The sequence below is a fragment of the Staurois parvus genome, unplaced genomic scaffold (assembly GCF_062004578.1).
Source record: "Staurois parvus isolate SC_StPar_1 unplaced genomic scaffold, SC_StPar_1.0 ptg000087l, whole genome shotgun sequence".
Taxonomy (NCBI): Eukaryota; Metazoa; Chordata; class Amphibia; order Anura; family Ranidae; genus Staurois; species Staurois parvus.
Window position 1 is genome coordinate 576540 of NW_028317883.1, and position 15702 is coordinate 592241.

The 15702-nt window shown below is 43.3% G+C and overlaps 1 protein-coding gene across 2 annotated transcripts in view; it reads right to left on the reverse strand.

Annotated features, from left to right (window-relative positions):
* RNF214 (ring finger protein 214) overlaps positions 1 to 15702 on the reverse strand; it is a 53999-nt gene that overhangs the window by 30889 nt on the left and 7408 nt on the right. For both annotated transcript variants that reach the window (XM_089670137.1, XM_089670138.1), the window contains exons 2-6: positions 12140 to 12320; positions 10310 to 10372; positions 10083 to 10223; positions 6002 to 6141; positions 2841 to 2909 (exon numbers count right to left, since the gene is read on the reverse strand). In XM_089670137.1, coding sequence (XP_089526263.1) covers positions 2841 to 2909; positions 6002 to 6141; positions 10083 to 10223; positions 10310 to 10372; positions 12140 to 12271 — 545 coding nt within the window. In that variant the 5' untranslated portion in view covers positions 12272 to 12320. The remainder of the gene's footprint in view (positions 1 to 2840; positions 2910 to 6001; positions 6142 to 10082; positions 10224 to 10309; positions 10373 to 12139; positions 12321 to 15702) is intronic.

A 15702-nucleotide genomic window follows, 5' to 3' on the forward strand; every position in this document is an offset into this window, starting at 1 on the left:
ATGGCCAGACTTTCCACCTTTATAGAAGATTGAAAAAAAAAAAAATAAATAAACATACATACTCACCATTATGGCTGCAGCATTGCTATGATATTGCAGCCGTCGTCCACAGAATCTAAGGCCGAGGACTGAGCTAATTGGTCAGTTTTCAGTCTTCTTGGAGCATAGAGCAGTGACTGTCAGTCACTGGTCTCCAAACTGTCCCTTCCAGCACTCACTGGAACGCTAGGCTGGAGAGGGGGTTGGGCGTAGCCGGCACTGGCTCTCAGACTCACGCTGAGAGCTGGAGCCAACTGCCAATCAGGCAGCTGGGAGGATCCTGATAATATGGTTAAGATCCTTCCAGAGCCTTGAGCAGCTCTGTGACATCAGCTGACAATCGGCTTTAACCTGCTGTCAACTGATTTAGGGTCCCAGGAGAGCACAAATAGGTGCACTCCTGTGAACCGCAACAGAAGAATTGGCCATACTTCTCTTTTTAATCTTTGAACATATATCAATTCACTGTGACAGATGTTTTCATCACACAGAGACGCTGGTTACTGGTAGAATAGCCTTCTTCATCGGGTTATCCACATGTGTTACATTAGGGCCGGTGCACACACAAGGGCACCCGTGCACGTCTGCTGATAGCAGTGCAATATGTGTGTGAACTGACCCTTAGACAAACTCTGCTAATACTGCAGTCTGTTGAGATCAGATTGTTAAAGTGTATGAATAGCCAAAACATTTTTTGTTGTTTTGAATAGATTTTAATTTGAACCTCTGTCAATTTTGTCTGTGTCCATGTTGGGGAATATCATCCGTTCTGTTTGTCGTGGTGACCACTGTCAAAACATCTCATCATAAAACATGATGGGAAATCCAAAAGTTGGCATCAGAACAAGAGGTAAGGTTAAAACTTCCATTCAGGATATTTGACAAGGACTCTTGTAAATGGTACTTTTTGTGTCTGAGCTGCTTTTGCCTTTTGCCCTCAGCAGTAGTTCTGATGCAAACGATGCCTGTAGGCAAGCCCTAGGATAGCCAACCTAAAGCCTGTAGGTATTTGCAAAATATTCAGCATTCCTGAACCACAGCATGTAAATTTGATAGTTGATTATTAAATATTCTTTAAAAGGTGAAATAGGAGGACAGTAAATTGCCTAAACTTTTCAAACATACCAGTACTTAATGACAGCTCAATTGACAGGTATATAAGTATTTCACATGTATTAGGGCTTGTTCACACTTGACTAAATTCCTAACTCTTAACAAAAGCTCCTATAGCTTTAGTCAGGCGTTATTGAGCTTTAGTATGGGGGTTAGACTTGCATTTTACAAGCGTTAAAAACGCTTCCCAAACACCCTATGCATGGTTTTGATGCAGTTTTAAGCGTTTTGTATACTTTAAAACCATACCACAAACACCTATAATGTAGTTAATAGCTGCTAGCACTGCTACGAGTGTCCCCGTAGATTTGAATGGGAGGCGTTGAACGGATTCAAACTCCTCTAGACTCAACATGAGGCTTCTATTTTGAAGTGAAGCAATGCTAATGCTTCATGTTTTGATAATGTAAACAGCACTGTGTGGTGTCCATAGTATCATTTACATAGACGTTTGAGGAATGTTATCCCCTTTCCGCCAACATCACACAAATATGCGGCCACACAGAACTGGGCTTTTTTCTGTGGGGCCGCATATTTGCGTACCTGTCTTTCTGCTGGGAGCACGCTGCACAGCACCCTCCCAGCACAAAGATCAGGGTGTCACCTAGCGATCGGGACTTGTGACTCCCGATTCTGGGTCACCTGATCATTGTGATAGCCTCCGTACAGCTCAGCCCCCTTGTTTTTTTTTCTCTACGAATGGAGGAGAGAGATACACTGAATCTCTCTCTCTCTCCTTGCAAAGAAGAAAAAAAAAAACTTAAAAAAAAAAAAAAGATAAATAAAATAAGAAATAAAGAAAAAATAATTTTAATTGATATCAGTGTCAGTGTGACACTAACAAAAAAACAAAATGCACACTATTGTTTCTGGCCTGTACTGTAGGTACAAACAACAAATAACATACACATATATGGTATCGCTGCGATCGTCAAGAGCTGAAAATATTATTTTGGGTTGTTCTTTGGTAGTAGGTTATGGTAGTAACAAGAAACACAAAGCTAAATTAATAAAAATAATTTATTTTTTACTATTTTGGGCCAGGTTTCCTTTGATAATAAAAAACAAAATCAGGAGATAACCATTACCATTTACCACCAAATGAAAGTCCAATTTTTCTGAAAAAAACAAGGTATAACCCATCTGGATGTACAAAGTAGTTGTGATGACATGTATGGTTTTAATAACACATGTCAAAGTTGCAAGATTGTGTTTAGGCGTTAGGATTTGTTTTACACTTAGGCATAAAGGAGTTAAAAAACACCCTTCAAACACTTGCTTTCAATGTCAGTGTGAGCTAGGCCTTGGTTTTGCAGCTTGTTGCAGATTAGAAAAAAATGGTAAAAACAATGACTAAAGTAAACACTTGGGAAAGAAATCACAGGAAATCAGATATTTTAGCAAAATATTCACCCTTGTGATAATTGATTCAGATAGAGCAAACAAAAAGTGAAAGCATTAGTCAAGGAAAAAAAAAACCTAGGTCAGTAGAGAAATCCTTAGTCCAGCCAAAACAAACATTCCTTTTTAAAAGTGAACCGTGACAGATAAAACAACATGTTGGCGAACTTGCAATTTGATTTCAAAATCCCATTTCCACACTATACACAGAGTAAGTAGATCTATACAGCTTACTAAGAGATCTTGAAGGAATAAAAGATATACAAAACCTAGCACTGTTGTCTCACCTTTCTGCAGTCTGCTCAGCAAGGAGCTCCACAATCTTATTTTCAAGCTCAGCTTGCTCTTGCAGAAGGCTAAAAAAAGAAGCAATGTAATTATTTCAATTAACTGGCATGGATGAACATTTCTATTTACTTCTCACATTTTCCACAATCAGACAAAACAAAACTTTATTAAAATAGAATTCCAAACTAAAACTATCTTCAAATTGTTCCCACCCTCTCTTCTCACACCTATACTAACTACAATGTAGAAGAAAGGTGAATATACTTACCTATTCTCAGGCCGCTATGGGCAGGTCACACGATCTCCCCTGTATCAGCCAGTGCTGGCTATAGGGAAAATGACAGAGTGCTCCCACAACAGCTGGAATGCCCGAGTAGTGGTGTCACACCATAGGTTTACCAACAGCCATCCATTGTCGGCGCTCTCTCCTTTCCCCTTAAGCTGCTTGTAGATGACACAAGAGAGCAGATAACGTGACCAGATTGGAGCGACCTGAGAATAGGCAAGTATACAGTCAAGGCCAAAAATATTGGCACCCTTGCATTTCTGTCAGATAATGTACAAACAAAAGAATTAAACATGAGAATGCCAAAGCATTTGTAATTGCAATCATTTTCTGGGCAAAGTAGTGCATTATAAGACAGAAATGAAGGGGTGCCAACATTTCTGTTATGTCCACCCTTTGCCTTTAAAACAGTATCAAAAATTTTCCTAGGTACATTTGCACACTCAACAGGTAGGTTGTTCCAACCATGTAGGAGAAATAACCACAATTCTTGTGGGGATTAAGGCGGTCTAAATTGCTTCATGTAATCTGAGACAGACTCAATGAAGCTGAGATCAGGGCTATCTGGGTCATACCTTCTCTTGCAGGATTCCATGTTTTTCTTTTCGCTGAAGATAATTCTTTATGACTTTTTGCTTTAATTCTGCTGCATAATGAACTTAAGATTGCTCAGCCACCTCCCTGAGGGTATTATGCAATTAAGTATTTGCCTGCACTTTTAGAATCGAGAAGACCATTAATTCTGACCAAATCCCAAGCTCCATATGCAGAAATGGAGCCCTACTCCGGCTTGGAATCACCACCATGTTTCACAGTATGAAGTTATCCTTATATCATTCTCCGGGCCTTCAGTGAATAAATTCCCTTTTGTTACAAACAGATATTTCAAATTTGGACTCATAAGTCCAGAACATCTGCTGCTATTTTTGTGCACACCAATTCCTGTGTTTTCTTGCACAGACAATTGCTTGGCCTTTGTTTCCATGTCAGAGGTATAGCTTTCTAGATGTACATCTTCCATACAGACAACTTCAGAGCAGACTTCTTTATACTGAGGGGTGTACCAGGGTCCCACTAGTTTTTGCCAGGATTTGCCACTAAGTTGATATTGGCACTGAACATCTTCCGATTGAAAAGTGAAGTCAGCATAATGATAGCACTGGATATACTTGTGCCTTTTTTCAATCAAACTATATACTATAAACAACAACTCACCCTAGCTCTACTGCTCATCTGAAAGATGTGAGTGGGGTGCTGGTGATCAGGCTGGTTTTTAAATCCAAGATATATGACAAAGTAGCCGGCAACTAATTTCCTCGTCATAATGACTTTAATTGCGCACAGTGGAAAATATTAAATCCATAAACTGACGCGTTTCGGCCACATCCTTTCTCAAAGCTTTGAGAAAGGCTGTGGCCGAAACACGTCATGTTTTATGGATTCCATATTTTCCACTGTGTGCCAATAAAGTCATTATGATGAGGAAATGAGTTTCCGGCTACTCTGTCATATATCGTAAACTATATACTATGTATTTAATGTGATCTGATCACCGCCATACCAGCGCCCTGATCACCGCCATACCAGCGCCCTGATCACCCCATACACCATACCAGCATCCTGATCACACCATACCAGCATCCTGATCACCGCCGCACCCTATACCAGCGCCCTGGTCACCACCATACAACATACCAGCATCCTAATCACCACCATACCTCATATCAGCATCCTGATCACTGGCATACAACATACCAGCGTCCTGATCACCTCCATACCTCATGCTAAACACCCTGATCACTGCCATGCCCTATACCAGCATCCAGATCACCTTCATACCACATGCTAATGTCTTGATCATTGCCATGCTCCATACCAGTGTCCTGATCACTGCCATATGTCATACCAGCGTCTGGCACTTTAGGATGTTAACTGCTCAATTTTCAGATATATATCCCATTTTTAGATTAATTTGCAGTTTTATAGACTCTATAGTTTTCACACAGACTAAATAACATACACTGTTTTGGGTTATTTGTACCCCCAAAATGTAGCAGAATACATTTTGACCTACATTTATGACGAAAAATTATTTATTTGCAAAATTTTACAACAAATACTAAACAAAAAATTATTTTGTGTTTCAAAAATTTCCAGTATTAATATATTTTTTCATCTTTTTTTAATATATTTTTTTATTTACATCTTTTTTTAAAAAAAAAAACCTAGTTGTGGTCAAATAACACCAAAATTGTTTTTCAAAATTTCCAGTATTAATATATATATATTTTTCTTAATATGTTTATTTTATTTACAGATTTAAAAACAAAACCCAGTTGTGGTCAAATAACACCAAAAGAAAGCCCTATCCCTCTCAAAAATTGATAAAAGTTTCATATGGGTACAGTGTTGCATGACTGTGTAATTGTCACTCAAAGTAAGATAGTGCTGAAAATCGACCTGGGGGTGAAAGTGCCCGAACCTGAAGTGGTTAATAACATTCAATTAAAATATGGCTTCTAAAGCAAATGTATATGCTACATAATTTTTTATTTGGTATTTTTTCCTATGAAAGTGGAGTTACCCTTTAACTTAAATCTCATCTTGTTGATCCTTAGCGCCCATTTGGTATAATTGTTTAACCATGTGACATTATGCCTGCAATATCTCCTACTGTGTGCAAGTGTATCTGGGAAAATTAATGCTGCCTTAAAAGGTGGACATACAAAATATTGATTTAGGTTCCTTTTCTGTGTATGCAAGTTATAGGCTGTTAATTGGGATTATATATATGAGGTCACATCACATTATACAAGGCACGAAAGCTGTATTACAAGCACAGAGGAAGATAAATTCTGACATATGATTGTATACCTCTCACTCTTGCTCTGCAGTCTGGAAAGTTCAATGCTTAGATCTTGTTCTTTCTGGGATAATTCTCTCCCCTCTTTCTCTGCCCTTTTCCTGGACTCTTCCCTCTTAACTGTCACATCCTGAATAGATTTTATATATTCCTGTAGCAGAATAAGGATATTATTAAACAAACTTCTGTATTTATTCTGTGAAAGGCCAGCTGATAATGTACTCCAAAATCATACAATTTTTGTAAGTAACATTTAAGTGAAAAAAAAATGTGAAAATTTTACGAGCCACATATAATCCTAAATGATCTTGATCCTAATTAAAGTATACAGTCAGGTCCATAAATATTGGGACATGGACACAATTCTAACATTTTTGGCTCTATACACCACCACAATGGATTTGAAATGAAACGAACAAGATGTGCTTTAACTGCAGACTGTCAGCTTTAATTTGAGGGTATTTACATCCAAATCAGGTGAACGGTGTAGGAATTACAACAGTTTGCATATGTGCCTCCCACTTGTTAAGGGACCAAAAGTAATGGGACAGAATAATAATCATAAATCAAACTTTCACTTTTAATACTTGGTTGCAAATCCTTTGCACTCAATTACAGCCTGAAGTCTGGAATGCATAGACATCGACAGACGCTGGGTTTCATCCCTGGTGATGCTCTGCCAGGCCTCTACTGCAATGGTCTTCAGTTCCTGCTTGTTCTTGGGGCATTTTCCCTTCAGTTTTGTCTTCAGCAAGTGAAATGCGTGCTCAATCGGATTCAGGTCAGGTGATTGACTTGGCCATTGCATAACATTCCACTTCTTTCCCTTAAAAAACTCTTTGGTTGCTTTTGCAGTATGCTTTGGGTCATTGTCCATCTGCACTGTGAAGCGGCGTCCCATGAGTTCTGAAGCATTTGGCTGAATATGAGCAGATAATATTGCCCAAAACACTTCAGAATTCATCCTGCTGCTTTTGTCAGCAGTCACATCATCAATAAATACAAGAGAACCAGTTCCATTGGCAGCCATACATGCCCACGCCATGACACTACCACCACCATGCTTCACTGATGAGGTGGTATGCTTAGGATCATGAGCAGTTCCTTTCCTTCTCCATACTCTTCTCTTCCCATCACTCTGGTACAAGTTGATCTTGGTGTCATCTGTCCATAGGATGTTGCTCCAGAACTGTGAAGGCTTTTTTACATGTCGTTTGGCAAACTCTAATCTGGCCTTCCTGTTTTTGAGGCTCACCAATGGTTTCCATCTTGTGGTGAACCCTCTGTATTCACTCTGGTGAAGTCTTCTCTTGATTGTTGACTTTGACACCCATACACCTACCTCCTGGAGAGTGTTCTTGATCTGGCCAACTGTTGTGAAGGGTGTTTTCTTCACCAGGGAAAGAATTCTTCGGTCATCCACCACAGTTGTTTTCCGTGGTCTTCCGGGTCTTTTGGTGTTGCTGAGCTCACCGGTGCGTTCCTTCTTTTTAAGAATGTTCCAAACAGTTGTTTTGGCCACGCCTAATGTTTTTGCTATCTCGCTGATGGGTTTGTTTTGTTTTTTCAGCCTAATGATGGCTTGCTTCACTGATAGTGACAGCTCTTTGGATCTCATCTTGAGAGTTGACAGCAACAGATTCCAAATGCAAATAGCACACTTGAAATGAACTCTGGACCTTTTATCTGCTCGTTGTAATTGGGATGAGGGAATAACACACACCTGGCCATGGAACAGTTGAGAAGCCAATTGTCCCATTACTTTTGGTCCCTTAACAAGTGGGAGGCACATATGAAAACTGTTTAATTCCCACACCGTTCACCTGATTTGGATGTAAATACCCTCAAATTAAAGCTGACAGTCTGCAGTTAAAGCACATCTTGTTCGTTTCATTTCAAATCCATTGTGGTGGTGTATAGAGCCAAAAATGTTAGAATTGTGTCGATGTCCCAATAATTATGGACCCGACTGTAACTAAAGGCAAACTTTTTTTTTTCTTGGATAGAGTGGTGACGGATCAGAACGCCTGTATAACGTCCTCCATGATGCAATGCAATCCCAATAATGTGAAAGTCCTTAATTCAAAACAATATAATAGTCCTTCAATATCAATAAAGCTGTATTTCCTCCACCACCGTGATGTGATTTATCTCCTCCATCCTCATTTCTCAAGCTCTGTGACACATGCAAACAGCTGGTGGTAATATGCGTTCACCTCGTGCAATGGACCAATACAGATCAAGGTCATAACACACTTGTTGACCCACCTTAGACATATGTGGCATCAGCTATTCCTCTCGCTCCTTCCTCCATAGTATTCATTACCCATTCATACCCATTTGGAGTCGTGCTGTGGGTATCTAATCACTGGCTTTACTAATCACTATGACCCATGTTTATTCATGCTGAGATACATTTAAAAAGAACACACAGTGCTATGTAAGTGTGGATTTTAGGAGCTTTTAATAAATTGTTACTATTCAGAGAGAACTAATGTGGTCCCATTCAATTTTTGCATGTGATGTTTTCAAGGTGATGAATATCTGATGCCACATATGTCCAAGGTGGGACAACAAGTGTTTTTATGACCAACAGGAGGGAAGGGCAAGAAGAGCCTGCAGGAGGACCCGAGAAGAGGAGGATCCAGGCTGCTCTGTGCAAAACCACTGCACACAGCAAGTAAATATAGAAATGTTTGTTTTATTTCCAAAAATAAAAAATTAACCTTTAGAATCACTTTAATCTAGTAACTTGTGATCTCTATTGACTACATGACTGCACTGCATAAGGGAAATCTTCATGTATACAGTATTTGGCAGTTCAGACATAGAATTAAATCTGCACATGAATTTTTTGTTCCCACCTACTGCCTGGTTACAACACAGATGCAGACCAGGTTAATGTAACAACAGAATAAATGCTTACATTGGCCGGTGCTCTTAAAGCACAAGGAAAGAAAGCTAAAAAGGAATAGGTAATATATACAAAGTCATTTGGTATACCCTGCTATGTTAAAAGAGCTAGCATCTTCTAAAAGTACAGTAAAGCTGGCCATTCATGACTTGAGGTGGAGGGGCAAATCTTCCTTGCTGTGTCATTGTATCCTGACAGCGTCCCTCTCCAGCCATCAGAATACACTGATCAACTCTGCAGCCAATTAGCTGTAGCACTGATCCAGTAAAAATATACAAACAAGCCTCTTCATGAAAAGTCGATAGACATACTAACTTCTCATGAACAGGAATGGCCATACAAGGATCAAAATTTGTCTGGTTCCTGCTGAACTGGCTGAATTGCAGTCCATGTATGGACAGCTTTATCCTTTAAAGGGTATTTAAAGCTAACCTTTTTTTAGGATAGTGTGCAGAAGAGTCAGAATTCTGTCAGGTTTTTATTGCTAACTGTGTCTCCTCTGGGGAGGATTCGCCCACATTATCTATCCTGGTGATCATTGTCACTGAGCCAAAAAATGTTGGGAAAGCCAAACAAAATGTATGCTTTTTGCTACACATTATTGCTTAGATGAGCTGTGTGCATGAAGTGATGTGAGAATTGGCTGTCTTATATTCCACTAGCTGGTTAAATCCCACCTAAGTCTCTGACTGTCCCTGTGTGTCTTCAGCCAGCTTCCTTCTGATCACTACACAGGAAGAATCAATAAAAGCAGCTCTGTTGCAATAGTAAATTTTAAGTGCACTATGAACTTTCTCTGCACTGTGTTTCCCTGCATACTCCATACAGGCCAGTCGCACAAATCCATGGTTTGTGCTTCATTATTTAAAGACTCAGAGAACATTGTTGCAGAAAGTTTACAACATCCACTGTAACCCATCTGATTGTCACACTCATTCTCTCAGGAGAGAGGAGTACAGGAGAATGACAGAATTGGATTAGATGCTGTAAAGAAGATAACTTATACTTTCTATTAAATGAGATGAACTATGAAAAAAATGTGTTTCATTTTGTTGTAAAATGCAAAGTCTGGCTTCCATACCTTTTACATATTATGTTTCAGGAAACAGTTTGAAATCTTCAAGACACAAAGGGAATCACAATAATTACCGTTTATATTTATTTACATAATTCCACACCTTTTGTTTTTGTATTTCTTCTTCTCTCTTCTGTTTTAGTTGTTTGATTTGAACATGCAGGTGTTTTTCTGACTGGGTCTGCCTGTCCAGCACCTCTTGGTAACTGTTCTTTAGCTGTTCTCTGCAGCTGATAAGTTGCTTCTGCAAGGTGAAGATTAAAACAAAGAAGCATAGGCACCGCAGATCAACTATATACAAATGTACACAGACAAATACTACACACTCACCAAGATCTGCTCAGTCTCCCCATCTGTGACTGTCTCAGCATCTTGCTTGTTTTTATGCTCCGTCTAGGGGAAAGTGTTAACAATTACATACAATAACTTAATATTTAAAGCAGTAGAGCTATCTATACGTGTTCATTAAATCTCATATCAGGTTTATTCCAGAAGTTTGTTTTTTTCCCAAGTCTGCTGCTTTAATTAAGGAAATACTTGGTAAACCTTCTTTGAAAGTCCCTGTTCAGGCTCTTTATGGTAAAGGGTGACAACCATGCTTTATTTGTGCATCTGTGTTGTCACCCTGATGAATGGTGGAGACTAGAAGCAGCTATGCTGACACAGAATGCACAGGCATGTTGGCTTTGTCCACTGCTATCACTATCAGGAAGCCCCTTCAGAGCAATAACATGCAGCTGATGCTGGAACCAGTACATGTAGATAAAAACTGACTGAAACAGGCTGAAGGACATCAGCCATACTAAGATGTGAAAAAGGTGAAAAATAGTATTTTATGGAACAAAACATGGCAATTATTTAAGATACACAGTGCTTTAGCAAACTACAAGTTTTCCAGTTATGGTTTAGATTTACTTTAACCAATAGACGCCCGGCCAATAGCCGTTTGGCGGCCGGAAAAATACATATGGCGTACTCCCAGGCATGCGCAGTTTGCCCGCTTGCAGAGCCGCGCAGTGGCGCGATCTGTCACTGGCTGTGTACCTCGGACACGGCCGATGACAGATCTGAGTACCGTCCCCCGTTGCCGGTACCATGTGACCTGCTGTGACCAATCACAGCAGGTCACATGACAGTTGTATACAATGGATGGCTTCATTCATGCCATCCATTGTATACTAGTGTCTAGCTGTGAATGGTCACAGCGATCACATTGAAATGGTTAAAGCCCCACTCCAGGCACCAGATAATAAAATACCCTGGCAGTGTGGTCTCCCCTTACTGTAAGAGTTAAACGTTCAATAAGTATAGAGGAGTTTAGAGGAATCAGGTGTAATACTTACCTTAATTACTCGATCCAGAAAACTTCTTCCATGCTGTGCGGCTGGTTCTCTGAAGCCTCCCACATTTGGCACTCCAGCAGGCAGTGGCATACTAATATCATCTAGTACAATGCAGGACCAGTAGTTGTAGAAGATTAGAGAGGTTAAGGGTGAATTCATACAATAACAGAGAGCTGCTGGAGTGCTTTACAGCTCCGTCAGCTGTCCATTCCTGGCTGCAGCAAGGGGCAGATTCAGTGCATCACTTCACACAGCTCCTTTTTTTTTTTATACAAACTTTATGTGAAATGTACAAAATATACACTTAATTCATGCAATGACAGCAGATGCAGGAGAAATCACACTAGTGTGAACGAGGCCTTAAGGTAAGTATTTCAGAGTAATGATTATCCAGTATCTCTTTGAGGCAGGAAAGTATATTTAATAAACAGGTCACTGTGTGCTGCACAACTTTCCTCCCTCTCACAACTACGCCTCCCTACGCACACAGCTTCCATGAGTCTGCACTGGAGGGCCCTTCAAGGGCACAAATAAAATATTTCTGAATAAACGGAAAATTTTCTATTAAAACAAATGCCATCACTAGACTTTTGAAATACCAGTGGTGGGAGTGTTTTAGACTCCCTTAATTGTATCAAATGGAAACAAAGATTACCAAAAACCATAGAAGTTTGCAAGGAACGGGTTTCCTTGGTACACATGAATAGAGAAGCAAGGTACTGGGTAAGAAGACTGTGTACCCTACATGTGATCTATAGGTCTGATTGGAATGCACATTTAAACTCTTTATTCCAGCATACCCAAATAAATTCCTCACCTGCACAGAAATGCTCTTGGTTTGAGGTTCATTCCGACTTTCTCCATTCTGGGTCGTAAGTGGTTGGCAATGGTCTTTTTGTGCATCCAGCTGGCATCCAATGTCACCTTCAGGACTGTGAGTTTCTAACATTTTACCAGCTTTGGACAGGTCAGCTTTTCTGGCATCAAATTAACTATGCCTGTAAATTCAAAGATCAGAAGTCATTTCATATGCATTGATTATGTCATGTACCTTTCACCAAACAGTTCCAGGGGAAACAGTACTGCAGTGTCTGACTTCTTTGTGTGGTAACACGGTGCCCCCAATACCACCCAAAAAGCTGCAAAAGGACTTTCATCCCACTGTTTCCGTTTGTTTATCAGACTAATGTCCCGCACAGAGATATACTAGCATTCATATGGGAGTATGATGTCTTTTTAAGCTGACTCAAATGCAGGCTTTAGTCCAAAGCCAGTGCTCCTGGTCAATTCTGAAATTGTAGCAAAAGGGAAGGCCACTTCTCGAAGGGACTTTTTCTTACTAAAGTAATGAAAACCGTATGTCTTGGAAAGTTGGGTTTTCAGCATGCCCTGGGAGAAATTTAATGGTACCTTTTAGAGCAGTGGTTCTCAACCTTTCTAGCGCCGCGACCCCTTAATACAGTTCCTCATGTTGTGGTGACCCCCAACCATAAAATTATTTTCGTTGCTACTTCATAACTGTAATTTTGCAGTAGGAGGAATAGTGCCCCGTCATCGGTGTCAGTGGGAGGAATAGTGTCCCCTTCATCGGTGTCAGTGGGAGGAATAGTGCCCCGTCATCGGTGTCAGTGGGAGGAATAGTGCCCCGTCATCGGTGTCAGTGGGAGGAATAGTGCCCCGTCATCGGTGTCAGTGGGAGGAATAGTGCCCCGTCATCGGTGTCAGTGGGAGGAATAGTGCCCCGTCATCGGTGTCAGTGGGAGGAATAGTGCCCCGTCATCGGTGTCAGTGGGAGGAATAGTGCCCCGTCATCGGTGTCAGTGGGAGGAATAGTGCCCCGTCATCGGTGTCAGTGGGAGGAATAGTGCCCCGTCATCGGTGTCAGTGGGAGGAATAGTGCCCCGTCATCGGTGTCAGTGGGAGGAATAGTGCCCCGTCATCGGTGTCAGTGGGAGGAATAGTGCCCCGTCATCGGTGTCAGTGGGAGGAATAGTGCCCCGTCATCGGTGTCAGTGGGAGGAATAGTGCCCCGTCATCGGTGTCAGTGGGAGGAATAGTGCCCCGTCATAGGTGTCAGTGGGAGGAATAGTGCCCCGTCATAGGTGTCAGTGGGAGGAATAGTGCCCCATCATTGGTGTCAGTGGGAGGAATAGTGCCCCATCATTGGTGTCAGTGGGAGGAATAGTGCCCCATCATCGGTGTCAGTGGGAGGAATAGTGCCTCATCATCGGTATCAGTGGGAGGAATAGTGTCCCATCATCGGTATCAGTGGGAGGAGGAATAGTGCCCCATCATCGGTGTCAGTGGGAGGAGGAATAGTGCCCCATCATCGGTGTCAGTGGGAGGAATAGTGCCCCATCATCGGTATCAGTGGGAGGAGGAATAGTGCCCCATCATCGGTATCAGTGGGAGGAGGAATAGTGCCCCATCATCGGTGTCAGTGGGAGGAATAGTGCCCCATCATCGGTGTCAGTGGGAGGAGGAATAGTGCCCCATCATCGGTGTCAGTGGGAGGAATAGTGCCCCATCATCGGTGTCAGTGGGAGGAATAGTGCCCCATCATCGGTGTCAGTGGGAGGAATAGTGCCCCATCATCGGTATCAGTGGGAGGAATAGTGTCCCATCATCGGTGTCAGTGGGAGGAGGAATAGTGCCCCATCATCGGTGTCAGTGGGAGGAGGAATAGTGCCCCATCATCGGTGTCAGTGGGAGGAGGAATAGTGCCCCATCATCGGTGTCAGTGGGAGGAGGAATAGTGCCCCATCCTTGGTGTCAGTGGGGGGAGGAATAGTGCCCCATCCTTGGTGTCAGTGGGGGGAGGAATAGTGCCCCATCCTTGGTGTCAGTGGGGGGAGGAATAGTGCCCCATCCTTGGTGTCAGTGGGGGGAGGAATAGTGCCCCATCCTTGGTGTCAGTGGGGGGAGGAATAGTGCCCCATCCTTGGTGTCAGTGGGGGGAGGAATAGTGCCCCATCCTTGGTGTCAGTGGGGGGAGGAATAGTGCCCCATCCTTGGTGTCAGTGGGGGGAGGAATAGTGCCCCATCCTTGGTGTCAGTGGGGGGAGGAATAGTGCCCCATCCTTGGTGTCAGTGGGGGGAGGAATAGTGCCCCATCCTTGGTGTCAGTGGGGGGAGGAATAGTGCCCCATCCTTGGTGTCAGTGGGGGGAGGAATAGTGCCCCATCCTTGGTGTCAGTGGGGGGAGGAATAGTGCCCCATCCTTGGTGTCAGTGGGGGGAGGAATAGTGCCCCATCCTTGGTGTCAGTGGGGGGAGGAATAGTGCCCCATCCTTGGTGTCAGTGGGGGGAGGAATAGTGCCCCATCCTTGGTGTCAGTGGGGGGAGGAATAGTGCCCCATCCTTGGTGTCAGTGGGGGGAGGAATAGTGCCCCATCCTTGGTGTCAGTGGGGGGAGGAATAGTGCCCCATCCTTGGTGTCAGTGGGGGGAGGAATAGTGCCCCATCCTTGGTGTCAGTGGGGGGAGGAATAGTGCCCCATCCTTGGTGTCAGTGGGGGGAGGAATAGTGCCCCATCCTTGGTGTCAGTGGGGGGAGGAATAGTGCCCCATCCTTGGTGTCAGTGGGGGGAGGAATAGTGCCCCATCCTTGGTGTCAGTGGGGGGAGGAATAGTGCCCCATCCTTGGTGTCAGTGGGGGGAGGAATAGTGCCCCATCCTTGGTGTCAGTGGGGGGAGGAATAGTGCCCCATCCTTGGTGTCAGTGGGGGGAGGAATAGTGCCCCATCCTTGGTGTCAGTGGGGGGAGGAATAGTGCCCCATCCTTGGTGTCAGTGGGGGGAGGAATAGTGCCCCATCCTTGGTGTCAGTGGGGGGAGGAATAGTGCCCCATCCTTGGTGTCAGTGGGGGGAGGAATAGTGCCCCATCCTTGGTGTCAGTGGGGGGAGGAATAGTGCCCCATCCTTGGTGTCAGTGGGGGGAGGAATAGTGCCCCATCCTTGGTGTCAGTGGGGGGAGGAATAGTGCCCCATCCTTGGTGTCAGTGGGGGGAGGAATAGTGCCCCATCCTTGGTGTCAGTGGGGGGAGGAATAGTGCCCCATCCTTGGTGTCAGTGGGGGGAGGAATAGTGCCCCATCCTTGGTGTCAGTGGGGGGAGGAATAGTGCCCCATCCTTGGTGTCAGTGGGGGGAGGAATAGTGCCCCATCCTTGGTGTCAGTGGGGGGAGGAATAGTGCCCCATCCTTGGTGTCAGTGGGGGGAGGAATAGTGCCCCATCCTTGGTGTCAGTGGGGGGAGGAATAGTGCCCCATCCTTGGTGTCAGTGGGGGGAGGAATAGTGCCCCATCCTTGGTGTCAGTGGGGGGAGGAATAGTGCCCCATCCTTGGTGTCAGTGGGGGGAGGAATAGTGCCCCATCCTTGG